The 18,576-nt window shown below is 43.0% G+C and overlaps 2 protein-coding genes across 10 annotated transcripts in view; both read right to left on the bottom strand.

Annotated features, from left to right (window-relative positions):
• Positions 1 to 199: 199 nt before the first annotated feature.
• On the bottom strand, positions 200 to 1,954 carry EFCAB10 (EF-hand calcium binding domain 10). Its single transcript, XM_056339838.1, has 4 exons — positions 1,827 to 1,954; positions 1,475 to 1,639; positions 1,134 to 1,218; positions 200 to 611 (listed from the first exon to the last, which is right to left on the bottom strand). Exons 1-4 carry the CDS (start codon positions 1,924 to 1,926, stop codon positions 575 to 577), a joined length of 387 nt encoding a protein of 128 aa, XP_056195813.1. The 5' UTR covers positions 1,927 to 1,954; the 3' UTR covers positions 200 to 574.
• Positions 1,955 to 10,732: 8,778 nt separating this feature from the next.
• Positions 10,733 to 18,576, bottom strand: part of ATXN7L1 (ataxin 7 like 1) — a 114,548-nt gene continuing 106,704 nt past the window's right edge. For 8 of the 9 annotated variants that reach the window (XM_056339678.1, XM_056339680.1, XM_056339681.1 and 5 more), the window contains 2 exons: positions 16,704 to 16,778; positions 10,733 to 13,395 (listed from right to left, as the gene is read on the bottom strand). In XM_056339678.1, coding sequence (XP_056195653.1) covers positions 13,354 to 13,395; positions 16,704 to 16,778 — 117 coding nt within the window. In that variant the 3' untranslated portion in view covers positions 10,733 to 13,353. Of the gene's footprint in view, positions 13,849 to 16,703; positions 16,779 to 18,576 lie in introns of all 9 variants that reach the window. The other variant, XM_056339679.1, reaches the window with a different exon arrangement.

Below are 18,576 nucleotides of genomic sequence, written 5' to 3'. Positions count from 1 at the left end.
TTTTTGTTTAAAGTTTCTCCTTAAAAACTGCATAATGACTGTAAGTAAGAAAACAGCATTTTACTTGGAAGTGCTACCCTTCTTTAACTGTGGACATTTGTTGTAACTTGCTGAAGTTGGTCTTCCCTTTAAAAAAGAATGAAACACACCCCTACAGCACTATGGCACAAGCCCAACAAACTAAAAACAGCTTCAGAAATAGTTCAACTCTTAAATTTATTCAATAGTAACAAGCTAACAAGTAACAACCCCTTACTGTAGGATACAAACTAAAGGAGGAAATTCGAAAACACTACTTTAGTTCTGTAAAAAGAGATCTGTATTCCACACAGCCCCCCCCACACCCCCCAATCTAATAATATTCAGAAAAACAATTCTTAAAAGATACACCTCCAGTGCCTGGCGAACATGACCAAGTTCTTTCATTTGTCCTTTTCAGCTGATTGCTCAAATGACGGGATGTGGGGAAATGAGAAAAAGAGAGGGCTGCTTAAAATCAGTTATCCACAGCTGACAAACAAGAATTGAGCAAGATGCCTATTTTTCACCTATATATAGCAGACCACTGCTCAAACTAATACACAGTCCAGCTTTCCCGCATTTTTTTCTTCCTAAGACAAAAAAAAATATATTTCTAGTTAGATAATGAGGGTAATTAGTTCTTTACCTTTCAGTGTTAGCAACAGTTACCAAAAAACTGGTTGTAGCACCTATATACCTTGGCCATGAGAAGTTGTAAGTGAGCTAGGTTAATCTACAGCTGTGGTACTACCTCTGGCAAAAAGACAGCACTGCTCCAGTATTCCGTGTTTCTAGATGAGTACTGGAACCCCTGGGCTACCTGATGACTCTGTCTGACCGGAGGGGTCGGTAACCTGGGCGCTCTGCTTTGAGCGGACCCTGAAAGTGAGGTGGTGGAGGAAAATGCCGAGTTTGGCTCAGGCTACAGCAAGCCAAGCAAGGTCGGGCAGTAACGGACCTTGTTAAATCTTGCAGTGCAAAGTAAAGGGGTTAAGCTTAAGTCAGCAAGTCCTTGAATTATGTAGTTTTATAAATAATAAAAAAATAAATCTCAGTAAAATATCTCCTGTGCATATCCCCCCACCCAAAACTTCCCTCTCAATTAGACTTACACTTCCTCCTTGAATACGTCCAGTGTGATAGTCACGTCATCGCCGAACTGCAGACCATCGGTGCTAAGTCCCAAAGTTTTAAGAGCTGAAGTTAAGGGAAGAGGATTTCCTATGCAAGTCTTTGAAACATTGATCTAACATCAAAGTGGCTTAGACAGACTAAAAGGTAAACACATGCAACTGAAAAACATGTAACTTTTTCAATTCTCCAAGCTGCGCAGCAGCAGATGTATGGATACTTTTATGAAGTATACATATGCATGGCTTTGAAACTATTTTAATAACTGTGCAAACCAATTACAAACCCTTTCCGTATGACCTGCTGCCCGGGGGAGACCCACCTTCTCTGTACTGTGCCGGCCTTATGCAGCCTTGGCCCACGACATCCAGCAGGCTGAACATGGCGGCCAGGTTGGCCTCGTCCATGAGGTAAGGGTACTCCCCCTCGGCCCGCTCCGCCGCCTTCACCCTCTCCAGCGCCTGGATCAGGAACTCGCGCGGCCGTTCTGCAACGAAGGCACAGTCACCCACGGACACGGGGCCTCAGCTGGCGCCCGAGGGGCGCGGGATCGCCTCCCCCACGCCTGGCCACCCCGCTCCCCGCGCCGAGCGGCCGGGCTCTAAACCTGCCCAGGCCGCGACGGGGCGTCCCGCCCTGCCCTGCCCGGCCCCGCCCGGCCCGCGGCGCCGCACCGGGGCGGTGGTAGAGCAGCAGCGCGCCGAGGCGCTGCAGCAGCTCCGGGATCCGGTGGCGCCGCAGGTACTCGCGGCCCTGCTGCTCGCCCGCCGCCATCCCGCGCTGCTGGGAGACCGCGCGCCCCGCCCCGCCGCGCCGCGCGCCGGCCGTCAGGCGTCGCCGCCCCGCCGGGAGCTGCCTGAGGTGAGCGCGGCGGGACGGGCTCGGGGAGCCGGAGGGGCGGGAGTGGGCGCTGCCCGTGCGAGGAGGAGCAGGCGGAGGAGGGGGAAGCCCTCGAGGAAGAAAATGCAGCGGGCAAAGGGACGTCGGGGCTGGGCGGGAGGGACAGCGGCCGCTGGCCGGGGCTCCGGGGCGCTCCCTCGGGCAGCTCGGGGCGTGAGGCGCGGCACCTGGGTTACCTCGGTGGGTAGAAAGTAGGAAGCAAAAATTAACTTGCCCGGATGTCATCACGTTAGCACTAGAACAGGAAAATCATCACTGCCAGCCGAGTTTTGCACCGCAGTTGCATTAATTCGTGGGGAAAGCAAGTTACACGCGATGGTTCTTAACGTTCACGCAAGGCTTCTGGGTGCCAGCCACATCGCTTCCCATGTGCAGTAAAGCGGCCGGCACCCTTCGCTGCCTTTGCCGTACATCGCCTGCCACCCGGACTCCCTTACTCCCTGGTCTTGGTTATTCCTACTAAATGCGAGAGGATAGCAAAATGTCCAGATGCCACCTAGTGGGACGTGATCGTGTGTGCTCAGTACTTCCAGGGTATGCAAAAATCGGTGATGAGCAGCTACGAGTAAGAAAGGTTACGTTTTTAAATCGTTATTGAGGCTTGCAGCATTGCCTGTGCCAACGGAGAAGAGACACCAAAGAACCTTTTTATGGTACTACCCAATGTGAGTAGGAGAAAGATAATGAAGTGTCCCACTAAAGAAAAAAAGAAAATACAAGCAAATCTACAGACATAACCATCTGCCATCAAATAAAAATAGATAATGATAATTGAGCATATAGTAAAGAAAAATAGTATTCCTGTGAAAGTCGATCACTATATATACTTAACTATTTGCCAAAACTAAAATATCGCAAGACATTAATAGAATTCACCTTCTTTTTCCTTAGAGAAAGAGTGGGAGAAAAGCAGCATCCAAAACTGCAGAGATTGTACAGCCATGCTCTGTTCTGTATTCTTTACTATTTTAAAATGGTTATGCTACCTGCTTCAACTCTTAACTGGGGCTAGAGGAGCTGTAGGTTCATAACAGCTACCCCCCTCAACAGCTACCAGCAGCAACAGAAACTTTCTTTTCCTAGGGAATAAAATTCATGGTTACTGAATCCATTCCTGCATTTGACTTTTCTACACCTTTCAGTGGAGTTTGCAGAGCACTAGCAAAGTTTTTTGCTAAAAAGTGATGGGAGAAAGTGTAGACTGAAGTGCGGAGAAATACAAAAAAGGAGACTGAGCTGGTCAGCAGAGGAGAAAGAGAGACATGGCAAATGTTTTTGTGAAAATGAGAATCTAAGGATAGGGAGATTGACAGGGAAGGAAGGAGCAAATGAAAGACTGGAGAGAAAGGCAGGTAAATCAGTGTTTGGGAGAAGGAAAACAGCATTTGGCAAATGGAGTGTCTCCTTTAGGAGTCAACAAAGATAATCAGTATGAAATACATATGTCGAAGGCTGAAATTTTAAGAATAAACACAGGAACTACAGATTGAAGTGTATTTCTCTAAGGAATGGTTCAAAAGAATCACTAAGCCAGCAAACCCTAATTTCATTTACAACTCAAAATATTTTTTTTAATTCTATTTCACTGTTAAGCAGGCACAGTTTATTTTCTTGAATAAATTTCCTTTTCTGCAATCACCCATCTTGTTGCTGGTGACAGCACTCGGACCCCTCTCCCCTCCTTAATCTTCTTGTCTTAAAACCGAACAAACCTTTTTTTTTTAGCATATGCTTACACATCATATGCTTTAGCTACTGATCATCTTGGCAACGCTCCACTGGCCTCACTTGAATATATGTGCTGCTGCTTGTGTAGTGTGTAGTGGGCCCCAGACTGGACACGGTTCTGCAAATGTGGTCTCACAAGCGCCAAAACAGAGGGTGACAGTCAGTTCCCTCTGACTGCTGCCTACATCCTCACTGCGGCAGCTCAGGCCGCTGTTAGCTTTCAGCACCGCCAGGCCCCTTACTGGCTCGTGCTCAGCTTGCCCACGGGCCCTTTTTCCTGCTAAGTGGGTTTCTTGCCAGTCAGCACCCGGCTTGTTCGATGACATGGGGTTACGCCTCCCTCCTAGGTGTAGGGCTCTGCAGTTGTCACTGATGAACCTAATGAGGTTCCTGTCGGGCTGTTTCTAGCCTGTTGAGCTCCCTCTGAAGGGCAGCCCTGCCCTGTATCAGTCACCTCCCTACCCCACAATCTGTCGTTATCCATGAATCTGCAACCCATCCCAACTTTCAGGATGGTAATGAAATCCTTCAGCATTATTTAGCTCAGCGGTCACCCCTGAGGTACGTCACTAGTAACAACCAACCAACCAGACTTCAAGTGGCTAACCTCAGCCCTCGTGAGTCGTGCGGTAGAGCTGATCTTCCACCCACCTCACAGTCCGTGCCTTGAATCCTTGTAAGAATACACAAAAGCACACCGTGCCAAAAGCCTTGCTAAGGTCAAAGGAAACACCATTCGCTGCTCTCTGCTCAGTACCGGCAGGCAGCCGTGTCACCACAGAAGGCAAGCAGGCTGCTCAGTGTAGTTTCTCCTTGGGAAATTCATGTTGCCTGGACATGGCTTCTAGGAAAGTTTGTTCCGTAATCTACCAGGGATTGAGGCTGGGCTGAGCAGCCTGTAGTTCCCTGGGTCTTTCTTGAAACTGGGCATCACATTTGCCTTTTCCCAGTCCTTAGAAGCCCTGTACCCTGTTCACCGTGATTTTTCAAGGATGATAGCAGCCTTATAATGATACCAGCCTGCACCCTTGAATCGAGCCCAGCTTTTCCCATAGCCTGGTATGGATCCAAGGTAAGTACTCCCGAACTCAGGCTTCCTCTTATGTGGGTAGTACCTCACTCCCCACTCCCTGGACTCTGCCCAAAGATCAGAGCGCAGACGTCTCTAGTTAAAACCTGAAGCAAAGGCAGCACCAAATATACCTTGGTCATTTCCATGTCCTTTGTCACTAGGTTACCTGCCCCACATAGTGGGGCCCACATTTTACTTAGTCTTCCTTCCATGTTAATGTACAAAAAGCGTCCTTCACATCCCTCCCTAATTCCAACTGCAGCTGAGCTTTGGCTTTCCCAGTTCTGTTTCATGCCTAGGCAGCATTTCTTTATTCCTCCAGGGCAGCCCACCCCTGCTTCCACAGTCTGTATATTCACCTTTTGGGTTTTATTTCAGTCAGGAGTTCCTCATTCAGCCATCCTGGGCTTCTCCCATGTTTGCTCAGCCTCCTGCGTATCAGAGTGGACTGTTCCTGTGCTTCAGCTAGCACCCCTGGGCCCTTCAGGGCAGTATTGTGTGGGATTCTGCCAACAAAATGCCTGCAGAAGTCAAAGCCTGCCCTCCTAAACTCCAGGGCTGCAATTCAACTATTTATCTTCTTCACTTCCCTCAGAATCTTAAGGTTTGCTATCTTGTAGTCACCGCTGCCAAGGCTGCCACCAATGTCAGTGTTCCCAGCCAACCCTTCCTTATGTGTGACTAGCGTGTCTAGCATAGCCCGGCTCAGCTCTTGTTGAGCTCTTCTGTCAAGAAATTGTCCTTGATGTCCTACAGAAGTAGCCTGGATCAGGCGTGCATGCACCACATTGCCACCCCAGTCCCCTCCACAAGAACAAGAGCCTGCAGTTGTAAGGCTAAGCTGTGAATAATGGTGTTTGGTTGGTTTTTTTTAGTCAACTGCAAAATACAGACTGAACCTGCCATCAGAAATCATATACTGGGGAAAATTAAATATCAGGAATTAGAAAAATACTTCCAGTTACTGTTTCCAAGTCAAAAAGAAGTAAAAATAGGTCTCAAAAAGACTAGTTTAATATCAGGAGATTTTGCTTTTTTACAGAACTGGCCGCTACCCAGTTGGCTGAAAACCCAAGAAACTGATTTCCTAGAACTACAGTGGGACTCTTGCTAAAGGCAAAGGGAAAAAAGAAGTTATCCTGCTGAAGCCGTCATTCTTTGAGATGCGTACTGTATTTGTCTGTTCAAGTGTGGCTCTGAGCCCATAGCTCTGAAGACCACAGATGCTTTTATTCTAGCAGTATCTGTAAAGCGAGTTCACACTACACAGGGTGGTGGAGATCAGAGATCCATCTCCATTGTCTTAGTTTCTCTGACCCCCTGCCCCAGTCCCAAAAGAGACATTTTAAACAACAGAAAGGCTGGGCATGCAGTTAGGAAGCAAAACTACGTGTGGGTTATGTGTCTCCAAAGACTCACGTTACTGATGAGCAACCTCTGTCTTTTCCTGTATTTGACTGTAAGTCCACATGTCTGTTCTAACACTAGTCACTTTAGTCAGTACCCTATAAAAGCACAGTTACCAGGAAGAGGTCTTGGAGGATTTACCGATGTCAACCGTGCTCTACCAAATCCAGCGCTTCTGGAGGCATCAATATTTGATGAAGGTTAATGCCAATGTAGGTGGTTTTCCCATAGGTGTCAAGAATAGATGTGCTCTTCGTATAAGCTGCAGTACTGCATGTGCTGTAATAGAGGATGTGCTGATCACTGGGGACAGTCGGTTTAGAAGATAATGCCATCTAGTTTGTTACACAGTTAGCCGTCCTTAGACGGTCATGATTCCTCTGAAGAAAAGATTAACATTCTTGGAGAACGTTAATTAAGTGCTTGGTTCTATGAACGTAAAAATACAAGACTTAAGGTGGACAGTAGTTTCTCTGCCTCATCCTATGCAGTTTTAGAAACAAAGCAGGTAAGTGTATTCAAAGTAAACTGTGCTATATCTCAAGGACAGCTTTGGAAAAAAAAATCCAGTAAAGTATGTATCTAGGAAAGACACAGTGGAGTGAGAAAAGCCAGTGATAAGGTCTTGGGTGACATGAGCTCTGAGTGGGAATTACAGCTACCAAAAAAACTGGTTAATGAATAACATAAAGACCAAGCAATGAAGGGGGTTTGGCATTAGGAAAACACCCTAGAAGGCCCTAGGGAGTGTTTCTGAGAAAATGACCCTACAAGATGAGTCCTTGAGAGAGGAGTTAGATCATCATTGTTGCTTTCTTCACATTTGGGTCGTAGGACAGGAGGTCTGTAGTCCAGCTTCCTGCTCAAAGCAGGGTCAGCTCTGAGGTCAGACCAGGTTGCTTAGAGCTTTATCCAGTTTGGGTTTAAAATAAAACCTCGAAAGCTGGGGCTTGCACCCGTCTCTCTAAGCGACTTGTTCTAACGCTTGCCTGTCTCCGTGGCAGGCAGGTTTTCCCTTGCATCCAGTCTGAACCACTTTTCTACCAACTTACGTCCGTTGCTTCTCACCCTCCCACTGTGCAGCAGTGCAGAGCCTGGCTCTGATCTGCTCGTGACCTCCCTCATGGGCATTGGCACGATGTCCCCTGAAGTCAGGGCATGCGAACTGGAGCCAGAGGTTCATTACAGTGCTGACCCACTTGCTTTGTGCTTCAGTTTCTTTCTCCTTTTCCTTTCTTGGCAACCTCCTAAGGCATTTTGAAGGCCAGTCTGGACAGAAGCTCGAGATGGAGAAGCTAGTATCTTTCAGGCTTCATTGGTATTTAACCGCAGATGAAAGGAGTTTGGGTCAGGGAGTGTGGCCCTGTAATATGCTGGGGGCAAAGTAGAAGAGGCATCAGACAAACATCTGTTACAAGTGAAAGGCCTGATGCAGAGTCCATTATGTGCTCCAGGAGCAAACATGCACTTGGCTTATTCTAGTTGAAGGAGCACAAATGGACCATTTCCCTTTAAATGACTGGCGGGGGGGGGGGGGGAAGGTGTGTGTGTGTTTCCCATTTTTTTTTCCCTTTTTTTTTTGGAAGCATCCACGCTCAGGACATGAAGCTGTGTAGGCCTTAGAAACACTGCAAAATAACACGAGGGAAAACCAGCTTTCTGCACCGTGGTGCCTCCATCGATAACGAAGCAGCGAGCCCAGTGTGTTGGTATTACTGTTCAGGCTATGTGTTTCAGATACAAATCCTTGAAGAGAATTAACAAGGAAGGAGTAACTCAAGATTTTTTTTTAAAAAAAACAACAGCCAAACAAAACCCTCCCAAAACACACCACAAAACTCCAATTGATTATGCATCAAAATAAAACTAAAGAAAAAGGCAAGTAGTTGCAATTTAAGACTAGAGCTGACCAGAAGGGAAAGTTTCTTGCATAGGCTGTTGAGAATATCTTCAGAACTAAGGTGACAAGCCTATATATTCTGAAGCTGTGGTGGGAAAGGCTAAAAGTTGGAGCCCAAGCAATCCTTTCCCGGTGACCTGTGTACTCACCTGTGACACAGCTGTCCAAATCAACACCGAGTAAATTTGCCACTGGGAGGGGGTGATGGTTTTTCTCTTCTGCAGCGATGCTTACTCTTGTCAACATTTCCTCCTCTGCCTCAGCACGGGCCAGGCTGGAAACCAGCTGACAGACACAGGACTCACAGGGTCGTATTCACGAGTTCATCAGGCCCATGCACTGTATCTACCCCAACGGGCCTCTACATCTGTCGCCCTCTATAAATACACTTTGTTCATGCCAGGCATCTTTTCTGAAAAACCAGTCTCTTGTGGTGTCGCATCAACCACGTTAGTAACTGCTCCAAGTCAACCAAATCCAGATTCAATCGCAGCGCTAAATCTTTCAGGTTTGGGAAATCTGCAAAGGGGCAGCTGAATGTTGTGCACCATCTTGAACCCTCACTGGTGTCCCTCCCCTCAAATCAAGTTCTCCTGGATCCTGACCGTTACTTCTGGCAAGGTTCCCCTAAACTGGGGAAGCTTCCCTTCTCCCTTCCGTAGGAGGGCAGATCACAGACTAGATGTAAATATTTCCGCAGGTCAGCCGTAAACACCGTGCCCACCCCCCCAACAGAATCCAACCCATGTCACTTGTGACAGAATCCAACCCATGTCACTTGTGATGCGTTACAAAATGAGAACAAGAGTGCGCATACCATCCACCATGGATCCTCCAGCTGAAGAGCGGACAGGGACCCGCTGCTTAATTACCAGCTTTACCTTTCTGCTACGTAGGAAAGTATGTTTTAAAAGTACTCGTTTTGACTAGTAGCTTTCAAGAGGTACTCCAGGAGCAGAACAGCATAAAAATCTGCATGAAATAAATATTCTTGTGTTCTGAAGTCTGAATCTGTTGTACGAATCTCCTCCAAATATTTCTGGAATCACTATTTGGCATTTCTTCCAGTTGTGAATCCTGACAGATTTGGAAGAGTAAGACAGATACTGGCTGCAACAGCAATGACTTTCTTTTAAAATGAATAGTTCTGTGGTAAAAACAAGCATAAAAACTGGAGTGAAATAAATAAAAAGTTACAGTGTGATCTACTTCCCTCTGAAACTAGTGGTAATTAAGATCATGTTAGATAATACAAGCAAGAGTGCTCTACAAGCAAAATACTTGCTGTATAACCAAAAAAAGGGTGGGGAAACCCAACTCCAAATAGAGAACAGCTTGTACATCATTCTAATCAACACGCAAGTCCTAAAAAATTACTCAGATTCACATCTGGAAAACAAATTCACTGGTCTTTGGCCTTTGCTGGCCACGGGCAATGATGGCAAGCAACTAATAACTCATGGCTGCAATATTGCATTTTCTTGGCCGTATCTTTGATTTCTAAATGCCTGCTAGAAATAGCAAAGCATCCTACAAACACAATGTCACTCTTTGGCCATACATGGTGACCATTCTATCAGATCAAACTTCAGTGTCTACTGTTACTTCATGACATTCAGGTTTTCTATACTAGAAAAGACAAACTCAAGATTAAAATAAACAAAGGTTTCAACATATAAGCAGCTGAGACCAAGGCATGAATTGGACAGTAAAGAGGAAGTTAAACTGTAGCTTTTGCGGCAGGTATCGGAACATGCAAGACATCAAAGTTGTTTACCCAGAGGGTAAAATTTTCATCCTTCGATTACCGTTTCCTTAACACAGGCCTGCTTTTTATATCCTCTGCCAGTTCTGAGTGTGTGCATACAAAAATGCAATTTGCAGTCCAAATGCCTTGTTTTTAAAAAAGATTATACCGTAATTGTAAGCATCCTCCCTACAGTATCTCCAAGACTAAGTTTCCAGATACTTCATAAAAGGAGCAAAAAAAAGTACATCTTCCTCAGATTTGCAGAAGAGGTTTGCTGAGAGAGAAAAAACTGCCATCCTCTCTGCAGAGCTGACAAGCCAAATGAACAATTTAAGTCTCATTTGATCTGTAATTGGAACACGCTTTACACAGAACAAGAATCTTAATGCCTAGATAAAAGTTGCATTTTTAGTATTAACAGTGATAAAAAGACTGGTTATAAATTTGTACTGCTTATTGAAGTGAGAATTCGTAAATCGAGCAGCTGTAACAAAGTTAATTCTTACACTGATAAGGAATGAGAAAATGCATTCAGCTAAGCAAAGAAATTTAAAAAGGATTTATCGATGCAAAAACCGCAGTAGCTGATTGTCACACGTGTCCTGACACGTAAATAGAGAAATACTTCAGACATGAGCGCCAGAAATAATCCCAGAGAAGTTCAGCCCTGTACAGAGAGCTGGGCAGGTCTTTCAAACTACTGGTCGAATTCTCAGTGCTGGCTGTCCACACCGCGCGTTTCAGCCTCTGGGAAGAAAAAGGGCAGTCTTGCAATACACACCACTTTTGCTTTGCAAAGATAAATAATGACAAAACCCATCTGTTTCTTACAAACATATAAATTATTTTATTTACAAAGCCATGTTACAAAAAAAAAATAATAATAAAGCAAAAAAACCAAAAAATACAATCGCTCACTAGAGAATATCTCCAGGCCTGGTGTTGAACCATGGCAGTATCAATCAGATACGTGTTTGTTCTGTTTTTCCTTTTTTAAACTGTAAGCCATAGAATTTACTATTTACACCTACTTTAGACATTTATTCTGCTTACAATTATCACAAGCATGGAATGAATTCTATCTGATACTGCTAATACATAAAGGTGCAGGACAAAGAATGAAAATACTTAGTGTTACAAAATATGGATTGTAGAAAAGAAATTGGCTGTACAAGTATGGCATTTTTTTTTTCTTAGAATGATTGGACATGCTTTCTTCAAAAGTCTTCTGGAAAAGGTTCTAAAATCTGTAGTAGGAAAGCACAATATAGCAGGTGCAAATTCATTTCTGTGCAACAACAGTTATTTAATATATCCCATGACTGACCAGCTATGCAAAACCCACAGAGTTTTGTTAAAGTGCCATGGGTCAACAGCATAACAAAATATAAGGTGTAAATAGAAAAATTTCTTTTTTTCTTCTTTTTTTTAAAACAATAGTTCACTGAGAATCAGCAATAATAGAATATGCTGTATAAACTATTCTCTACAAAGGTCGATCAGCACTATTTACAATTGTTACATCAATACAAAAGAAGGCATACAAGTTATCCAAGTCGCTTTTTATGGCTGACGGGCCTATGCATTGCGTATGTGGAACAACCAAAGCTTCTGAGCCTCTATTGCTGGAAACAAATCACAAGATTTTCAGGCAAACGGGGAAGAAAAAGAACTACTGAGTGAATGCTACACTAATAATGCATTATAGGCTGGTCCAGTTTGTATCCATTTTTTTTCAAATGTCTACTTCCATTTCACTTTTCAGGCTGAAATTTTTGATACGTATAATTAAATAATGATTCTTTGATGATGAAAGAACACTGTGGGATTTTACTTCATGCTTAACTTTCCTGAAATGCTGTCAGGTGTAAGCCAGTTGAAAAAAAAATTTAAGCAGCATTCAAAGGACAGGCTCCATATTCCAGCTTTCCAATTAAAAGATGCATGGAAAGAGCTAAAGCTTCCTAAAACTACAAAATTGCTCCTTCAGTCATTGATTAGCAGTATTTCTCAGAAGCAACCACTGAATCTCACAACCACTGTTTTCCCTCAACAACTAGAAATAGCAGTTCATTGATTACAGAGGATGACTTTGTTACTGAGATTTTTAAACTCCTGCAGTTTCATAACTCAAAATAAATTAAAAAAATCATAGTACTGCTCCTAAAACTGAACAAGACAAAAATTGTGCAAAAATAACAAAGATATGTACACATTTTTCAGTCTGAAGAAATGTACAATAAAAACATAATTCAAAGAACATTTTAAAAATATAAACATTGCTTAAACTTTCCTAAGTTTCATACTGTTTCTGAAACTATACCGGTCAGTTAGCTCTGAAGTATAGCAAAACATAAATTATTACAAAATTAACACTATAAAAATTTATTTTAAGAATATTTCTAAACTTTTTTCAAAGGGTCTAGCCTTGTTTATAATTGCTTAAACATTTTTAGTCTTAAAATTTGCCTTAAGCCTTCTTTTTTTAAAAAAGAAAGTAGTAATAATCTCCCTATTTGCAGTCTCTCGCCTTTCCCCAAGATGTAAATAAACCAGCATATAAGTGCACTTTTAACACTGTAGAAATAAAAATTAACTCCTCTGTACTACTGTTCCAGTACCTAGTATTGGCTTCCCGATTATAAAATCTATATTTTATTTAAAAAATTATTCAGTAATCCTATAAGAAACACTGTCAGTGCAATTCTATTAATGCAAGCCAATCTGCTCAACTCCTGTCCTTGCAAACCCAAACTGCTTTCTGGAGTTATCAAGTGCTATGATCTTAAGGGTCTAGAAATCCACCGAGATATGGGGATTTTACACGTTGAGCCCGTGATAACATTAATTACAGTTTGGTGCAAAAATCCTCTATGCATTGATTGAAGTATAGATTTCTTAAGAGCCTGATCCTGGAAAAGGCTGAACACTCAGAATTCCCACTGAAATTATTAAATGCTGTAGGTACAGAGCACCAGTCAGGATTAGTCCCTAAAGTTGCAGTGCCCCAGCTGTTTGCAAGTTACTAAGAAATGCACTCAATTTTTATCCATAGGACAAGCTTAAACACAGAATTACTGTAATTTTTAGTTAATGAAAAAATTTGGAGATCCTTGAAATAAATTCAAATCATGATCTGGATTCTTTTTTTTTATTTTTATTTTTTTTGGAATGTCCTCTGTGTTCTGGTAAGGAAACAAAGGGAGCATTGCAACGCTAACAGCTTTAAAAAGGCATGAAACATAACCAAGCAGAACACACAGATCAGTGGCAAATACAAGTGAAAAACTAAACAAATCACTATTACAGTTTTCTGTAAATTTAATTCTGTTTAAAACCACAAATTCATAAAAGGTTAAATCCATCTGCAGGACATAGAAAAGAAAAACCCTGTGGAGTAGGGCTGCTGAGAGCTAGAGATTATAGGCTGGTTCCTTTTCCTTGTTATGGAAGAGTCCTTATTCTACCAGTCCGGTTTGATGTCTTCTAAAAGAGAAACCAGAGCCAGGTTCAAAATCACAAAATGTCTTTCAGTATATAATAGTTTAATAACATCTGCATCTGACAGAACTCAAAGCCAGAATGTATTTCAAGTCCCTGAACTAAATTCCCTCCCTGTTTACTGATTACATTAGACCTTTAAGAGAAGGAACTGCTTTCAATAAACATCGTACTTCCTTTTGGGACCGTCTGATTTTAGTAAGCTTTGGTGAATCTTATGTTCATTAACTTGGGGTATCATTACAAACAAGGAGCAGCAATTAGACGACAACTCTGAAGAATCGTTTCCTCTACACAGCATGTTTTCATGCACAAGGAATCCCCACACAGCATACACGTTGTCACCTTCCCTTAATAAAATGATCTAGTTACTCAGTATTTAAAAACCACCGCATACTGAGGTCTTGAAGTGTTAACACATTCAGGCACCTAAAAGCACTATGAAGACAAAAACACTTGATTAGTTATAAACCTAGAACAAGTATAAAATCTGGAGAAAACAAGCTTTTAATACATCATTTGTATTAACAGGCACAAATAATCTGACTGTAAAACTACGATTCCATTAATGTTTGTTAACAAACATGTAGGTTTTGTAAAGAAAAGTGATGTATTTTTTATTAAAGCTACGACAGTTGGAAAAACAGGCATGCTTTTATGTATACAAGCCCCCATTCAGGTCTCAAATAGATGCAGCAACATTCAAATGAAACATGAATTGAGAACAATTTGTCTGAGTTTACCCTGACTTGAGTTGAACGCGCTGGGAGGGAACAGCCAGGCCCGGCAGTGGTCCTGGCGGTGGGGCGGCCGCCCAGGGGAGCGCCCAGCAGTGCAGTGTACTTCCCCAAATGTAGGAGTGACCGAAAGAAGCTACTTGTGTGAAATCCAAACCGCCACAGCCCACCTGTATCTCCCAAGTCCATAATGAGAAACAGCCGTTTCCCAGTGGCAGGTGGCTGTCACAGCACTGCTGCGTGTCCCCTCAGCTCCAAGTGGCCACCTTCAGAGGGTGAGCGGGCAGCTCGCCGCCTCCGGAGGGCTGCACACAGGTGAGCCCAGGTTCCCACCAGACTGGGTTTTCAGCCTACCACGTTTCCCAAACGCCTTCTCACCCAGTCACTCAGCCCCGTGTGCAGTTCAGGACCTTTCTCCCTTCTCTTGAGAGACGGCCACCCCCTTCTAACAACTTCTCTGCGCCAGCAGATGACCCCGACGGGTTGCCTGGCCGGGTAGCACGGCGGAGGCCATCAGTAACTGCTCCACATGCACATTTAGCTTGATGGCTGCAATTCTGCTTCAAACTGCATTGTTAAAAGTCTGTTGTCCTGACTTGTATTCATGAAAACTTGCCTGATTTTTCCAACTATAAACCCCAGAATACAGCTGAGATTGTCTCTGCCTACAGACCTGGTTTTGCCTGGACTCCCTGATTATCACGGTTATAACACCACTAACATTAAGAACAAGAGAGCTCAGCCTCCCCCAGTAGTAGCTTTACTGACACAGCATATATTTGCAGATCCACTTATTGTTACCTGATTAATAACACCTTCATAAAGAAATATTATAGCACAGTTTAAGACTAAAATTTCTTTAGAGACTATTCAGTTGCTAGACTGGAGATGAAAGCTGTCAACAAAGCAGCTCAGAATTATTTTGACAGTGACAAACATCTATTAGATAGGTAATCATTATTCATGGTTCCAAATACTAAATTCTGTGTTAAGAGTTTTTAAAAAAGTTTTTATTTCAGTTTTCTTTTGTATTTGTATTCTGGGCTCTCTATTCAACTACCAAACTAACAGAAACATATTTTTTACAATAAAGAGTTTGTGGGGCTTAAAACAAACACTTCTACTTTTGATAAAAACTTTGGGAACAAGCAGCTGAAAAGCTCAGCGATAGCCTCTGTTTACATAAGGCTGCCACAAAATCAATGCTTTGTACTGTTAGGTTTTCCCCATGGGATCTAGGCAACAGATCCTAACAAGCTCTGTCCCTTGAGTAGTGTGTATTTTATACTAATACAGGCGCAGGAGGTTAAAGCAAGAAGTCTTGCACTTCAGAACAGCTTTATCCCATGTTTGTTACTGGCAGCTGGATGACAGTGTCTCACACAGGAAAATGCCAGTCCCTAGAGGTATGAAGAAACTTTCCACTTTATTCCCCTCAGAGTAGTTCTTCCCTACATATACTGCATTGCATTCAGCGCCACGAGAAAAAAAAAATTACTGTTTGGCAGTTCATCTCAAGATGTGAGTGATTCAGAATATTTTTAATGGGGATACAGTTGTGAGTTATCATTATTACAATCATTACTATTTTTTTTGCTGTGTCTACACAGCAGACACTAAGCCACACAGCCATCTGAAATAACTACTTCTGTATAATTTACACACAATACATAACAGAATTCTAAAATACTGACTGGTTGTACAGAAAAATCCTCTGAATTTTTTGTTTGCTTGTGGCTGTTACACCTTGCTGAGGTGGGAAACCTTTTCACACCAAGGATCTCGACAATGAATTCTTGATAAACTACTCAACTTGGAGAGTCAAACAGTAGGGGCCATATTAAAAAACACAGACTAGCCCCTCAGTCTTCCAGACAGATGGGGGCTGGATCACAGGTCAAGCACCTGTCCTCACAAAAAAGCTGAGTTACAGTATTTATTATAATTATACAATTATTATTAGTCTGTGTGATGGATATGCCACCCCTGTATGGCGGGAGTGATAAGGATTTCTCGCAGTCTTAAGAAGAACTCAGATTACGTTTAGCTTAGTTATGCTTTCAGATTAGTTTCTCTAAATATTCAAGTGCCCTGTCTTCTCTGTCCTGTTTCTGTCCTCCCTTTGCTGCTTTCACTTCTGGTCTATTTTTAAATGCTGTCCTTCCTATGCCAGGCTGGGGACTCTGCTGTGCCATCTCGCTCAGCAGGACAAGTTAGATAGAAAAACCAGATCAGCTTAGCTGGATCCTCTGCAGACAGTTCCCGCTGCTGCTGAGTTTGTACGACCAAAGCAACAGCCAGTGGCCAACATAAGCTAACCTGAGGTGTATTACAGGTGGTGAAAAACCAGTAAAAGCTTTTTATTCATAAATCTCAGATGGGAAAATAGCTGGAAAAAGAATTAGGTGAGAGGAGAAATCTAGTATTAGTTCACTGAAAGACACCTTCTCTAAAGAATTGTATTAATAAAGAAATTGTGTTTTAAGGTTTTACAGTATAATATCTTTCAAAACCACTTACAGACTACTTAAGTACACTTTTTTAAAAGCAACTTACTTGTCTGTTGTGTACTGGATTTGATGTACTCGAAGGACTGGATTGTGACAAAGCTACACTGCTATTTTTTCCAATCTGAAAGACATTAATTGAGCAGTATTGAGAGGCATATTTGTCAGTTGAACACAGATGCTGGTAATGGCCTTCCCTTTCCTGTGTAAAGTCACACTAATTGCTTTGCATTTGGAACAGGTATTTTGCTATTGCAAAAAATACACTTCGGATAGAATTGTAATTAGGTCTTGGAGCCTGTACACTTTAAACTAACGCTTAAAAGGCACACAGATAGTATGAGAGGTCAGAAAACAGTGTAAGGAACAGTTACTGAGAGAACAGAGATTGTAAACCCCCACCCCTCTAGACTGAAATGCTAGTTCCTCTGGTTACTGCAGTGACTCAGAACAGCTAGTCAGCAACTGAGAGAGCACAGAGCGCTCAAGGTCACAGTCTCCTCCCCAGGGGACCTTCCCACTCCTGGGGAGTTTAAAGCAAGTGGCCAAGCACCATAGCATGCCCCGAGTTACCCATTTTCTTTCATGTAGAGTCTTCATTTATTTTTGCTCAATAAAGCAAGTGTTAACCAGAAGACTCAAACTCCAGGTTTAAAATTGCAATTGTTTCCACTTACTGCATCAGCAAATTTGTTTGGGAATGAGTGCAAATTGATAGTACACCTATATGCATTTTAAAAGTACTTAGTTAAAATATTGCAATATTTAATCGTCGTATTTTCAGTGCCTGAGAGATTACAGCACTCTGCAAGGGCAGTCTGTCTTCGGGTCTTCTACAATGACCCATAAACATAGCGTAGATGCTTGTTGCGATAGAAAAGGGGAGACAGCTGTTGAGTCAAGAGTAGTTCCTCAGGGGTTACAAGGGTAATAAAAATTAACCATGGACACCTGCCTGCAAATGGCAGATGACTGGAGTTTGAATAGTTATTCACAAGGTCAACGAACTTCAAGTAATGTCAGCTTTAATCATGTGATGGAGAGGAAGCAAGGACCTGTCTTCTAAACAGTGAGAAATGCAGCTGCAAGTTCCTTACTGAATAGGTGGGACTGTGACATTGGCTGGCAGGGTTTTCACCAACATGGGTTTTCTCCTTCCCTTCTGCAACATTTTTTGTTATTTTGCCATTTCACATGTATAGTGAAAGGTAGCCTTTGTCTCCCTCTCCATATCTGCCCTTTTTCACACAGGGACTGCTTGAAACAGTGCTCTCGGCGCACATTCTATCCAGAAGAAATGTTTAAAGTTGTTGTTTACAGCCAGTTCTGAGGGCAGCCCCCATGGTGCGCAAGGACTAAAAGGATCAGCCTCTGCCCATCCTGTTCCCTTTAGCTTGTTTTGCATGCCACAGCTGTTCTCTCAGTAGCAACGTGCTTTCCTTCAGTATACAAATCTTGACTAAAGATACACAATCTTGTAAAACCTTTCCTAGCTACTCAGAACACCATGACACACCTGCACATCTGTCTTCCCTACATCCACCATTCTAACACTCATAAAACCCTTCCGTAATAAAATACATGTCCATCTTCTCAGTGGAAAAACAGCTACTAGGAAATCGACTTGCTGAGATCCTAGAATCTTGAGAGGGAACACGGCACTTCTTTGGGCTTTCATTCACTCAGCGCTCCTGCAGCTACCAGACTGCCTCTCTACGTAAGACAAAGCAAGGAGCAACACAGCTTGCGGCACTGTGGTCGGCTTTGAGCTGCTTTACCACCCTGGCTTCATTCAGACCTGGAAAGGCAGCGCGCCAGGACAGAAGGGTAATTCAGACAGACCAAACAGTTGCAGCGCTCAGTGAAAAAGTGAAAATAAGAAAGACTGATTTCCAGTTGTGTTGGGTCTTTAATGATGGCAA

This window comes from Falco biarmicus, chromosome 5, assembly GCF_023638135.1.
Source record: "Falco biarmicus isolate bFalBia1 chromosome 5, bFalBia1.pri, whole genome shotgun sequence".
NCBI lineage: Eukaryota > Metazoa > Chordata > Aves > Falconiformes > Falconidae > Falco > Falco biarmicus.
The sequence above is the reverse complement of the archived record's forward strand: the minus strand, read 5'-3'. Positions and strand labels throughout refer to the sequence as shown.